The following is a 3,205-nucleotide window of genomic DNA, read 5'->3' as shown; positions in this document are numbered from 1 at the left end:
GACCCAAGGGAGCGGGACAGCCCCACTCCACACCCATCCACTGTGCCATCTGCAGACCCCCTCTGGACCTGGACCAACCTGCCCCACGGGACAGCCCTCCCCCAGCCCTGCCTGGGGAACAGAGCTGCTCCCTCAGCAATCAACACCACTCCAACCATTCCCTGCTCCAGGGAGGGACAGACCCAGCGCCAAAGAATGCTAGGAGCTCTCAGCAAATTGCTCCATTGCTCTATTAGCCCTCGTTAAAAAACCCATCCCCATCAGGCGAGCCTCAATTTCCAGCTACTGCATCCTGCAAACGCTTGCGCCTGCCAGATTAAAGAGCTCTCTAACAATCAGCATCTCTGCTCCATCAGTTACACTGCAGAGGTGATGCACACTTTCTCTCCGGAGCTCTCAGACCAGAAGCAGTATTGGCTGCAGGGCCCCTCCTCAGCCCCAGCATCCTCCCTGCGTGCCCAGAGCACCCTCCAGCGATGGGCTCCCGTGCAAAGAGCTCCTTCTGAATGTAAATTGGGAACAGCCTCGCAGCACCGGAGGAAAATCACTGTAAACAAAATCTCTGTTGCCGTGGAAACCAGTAAAAATAGATTCCCCACGCTCCCCCTTTTGTGCCGGGTATTTTACAGCTGGTCTCCTTCATTCCGCATTATTATTACTTTTTAATTATGAATAATTTCCTCCCTTCTATAGGAAGACGGAGTAAAAAAAAAAAAAAAAAAAAAAACCAAAAAAACCAACAGAACTTTTCCTAACGAAGGGCCTTTAGGACACATTTCGATATGCAAATGAAGGCAAACACGCATTCTGTAGTGTTTACGCCACAGGGTAAAAATCCTCCTGCGTTAACTCTTCCCATTCCACAGCCCCCCCTTTTCTTCAGTGCGAGGGGAGGTGAGCCCTGCCGTCCTGCTGCAGGATCTGAGCAGCACAGAGATGGGACTTTGCAAAACCACGTGAGCACGGTCCCCATCTGGAGCCTGACTCGGTGCTACGTGCATCACCACGAGGATGCTCCTCCATCGGGATGCAGGCAGGCCTCAGCACGGTGCCAGTGAGCTCCTGGCAGCGGCTCCTGCCCGGCAGAAGGAATGGAGCAGCCTGGCCTCAGCCCACGACACAAACTGCACACGGCCGTGAAGGAGCAGATGGACGGCGCTGGGGAGCATCCCGGTGCCTGCAGAGCTGATGTCCTGCCCGCCCTCCTGCTGCTCGTGCTTCCCCCTGTCCCACAGGGCTGTGGCTGCCCGCCCACAGTTCTGCCAATTGGGGGGTTTGGAGAGCACAAAGCATGGGGGTGGGCTGTGGGACACGCATCTGTCTGCCTGTCCGGGAGATAAGGAGCTGTGCAAGCACACAACCTGCTGCCACGGGTGCCCCAAATTGATTCCCTCCTCCAGAAGGAGCTGGGCCAGTCGATACAGGGAGTGCAACTTTGAGAAAGTGGACTGTAGCCCATTACCCAGCACTACAAGCACAGCAGAGACCTTCCCCTGCAGGAGAGAGGGACGATTTACTGCGGATCCCACAACAAAACCAACAAGCCCCAGAGTGCTACACTGCTAAAAGGCCATCTGTCCCAGTGCTGAGCATTGCTTCCCTCTGCTGTGTCTGGGATGGGGGCAGCCCCCTCGGATCCACACGGGGCACAGGCAGCTCCCTGCACGTGAACCAACAATGGAGATCCAGGGGCTGAAGCTGCTCCTGTTGTTAATTTCCATCCCGGAGACACGTATGCACTTTGTTTGTAGTCAGAATTTGCCTGGCTCTCAGCCCCTGGATCTCATTTCATCTCTTTGCTGCTAAATCAGAGCGCTCGCAGAACCCTCTTGATCACAGCTCAGCACTGCTGATGTCGCACGGCTGCTTCTCAGACTTCTCCTGGATGAAAGTTCAGCCCCCCCCCCCCGCGTCACATCCCGCTTCCAGACCAGGAAACGCTTTTTTGCACACCCCCATTTCAACACCATTTCTCCAGCACAGACTCCAAGAGCAGCCCCAGCATTCCAAACACAGCACAGAGGCACAGCGGCCCGCAGCATGCCAGCATCCCCCCCATGCACACACATTACTCACCCCACCAGCTCGACGCAAGCACAGCAATTAGCAGATTCCAGCCACAGCAACGCAACACCAAGCTTCAGCAACCCATCTCCAGGTGCCAGTGGGGGAAAATGCCTGCAAAGAGCAAGCACTCCCCTCCAGCTCCTGCTTTGCAGCAAGAAGGTCCCACCCCTGTGCAGCCAATGAGCTGCACATGGGCCAAGGGCACAGGTGAAGCAATCGCCACCCCAGCACCGTTTCCTGCACTCCCAGCACGTCCAGCTCTCAGCTCGGCTCTCGCCAAAAAAAGCACATGGAGGAGGGAAGGATGGAAGCTGCCCCGCAGGCACTTGCTGCTCACCTCGGGGCTCAGCAGAGCACAGAGACGGGCGCATCGCTGCGCTGCACCCAGCATCCATGGGGTGACACAGAGCCCCTGGGGATGGGGAGCAGGGTGCAGTCAAGGGGACCCAACTTTCTGCTCCAGCCCACGCCTGCATCCTCCTTCAACTCGCAGCAATTAAACTCGCATTCTGCTAGACAAATAGATTTTACAAGCCCTCAGTTAAATACGGATAATTACAGCTGCCTGCACCAGGGGACAACCCTGCCCGGGCTCAGGAGAAGGAACCACATCCCGGCTCTGCTAATGCAGTAAATTAGCACAGAGCATCCCAATGGCAGCAGAGCAATTATCAGAGATCCCCCCCTTCCTGGTCCCCCCCCCGCGCCCCCCCCCCCCCGCACTGTGTGTGTGTTTCCAGGCATATGCTGCTGTTAATGGGGCTTCTGTCACTTCAGCTGCTGGCGGAGATTATTTTATCTTGGGAACCTCTTCCCATGTCGAAGCACAGACTTCCAGCTCTAAATCATCACCGGGGGAACACGCAGGTGGAGGGGAACGCAGAAGGAAGCAGCAACTCCTGCAGCACTGCTGGGAAAGGCACGGCAGCATTGGGCAGCCCAGAATGAGGGGTCTGCCAGCACCGAGCCCCCCGAGCTCTGCAGGACACAGTGAGCCCCCCCTGCACCCACCTCGGGGCACTCCTCCCTGCAGCCCAACAGAGAAAAACAGGCGATGCAAAGGGAAACTGCTGCATTTTTCCTGATGCCCCGTCACAGCACAGCCCCTCAGTCTGACTCCACTGGGCTCCCACCACAG

General features: G+C 56.8%; 1 protein-coding gene across 1 annotated transcript in view; it reads right to left on the bottom strand.

Annotated features, from left to right (window-relative positions):
• Window positions 1–2,259, bottom strand: part of RBFOX3 (RNA binding fox-1 homolog 3) — a 48,832-nt gene extending 46,573 nt beyond the window's left edge. Inside the window, 2 exon segments of the mRNA XM_042821196.1 lie at window positions 2,077–2,168; window positions 2,170–2,259. Of these exon segments, the coding sequence (XP_042677130.1) occupies window positions 2,077–2,168; window positions 2,170–2,259 (182 nt within the window).
• Between the last annotated feature and the right edge of the window lie 946 nt (window positions 2,260–3,205).

Source organism: Centrocercus urophasianus, unplaced genomic scaffold (genome assembly GCF_019232065.1).
Source record: "Centrocercus urophasianus isolate 14NV4802_14NV808 unplaced genomic scaffold, USGS_Curo_1.0 seq_190, whole genome shotgun sequence".
Classification (NCBI taxonomy): domain Eukaryota; kingdom Metazoa; phylum Chordata; class Aves; order Galliformes; family Phasianidae; genus Centrocercus; species Centrocercus urophasianus.
This window is presented reverse-complemented; position numbering and strand designations above follow the sequence as displayed.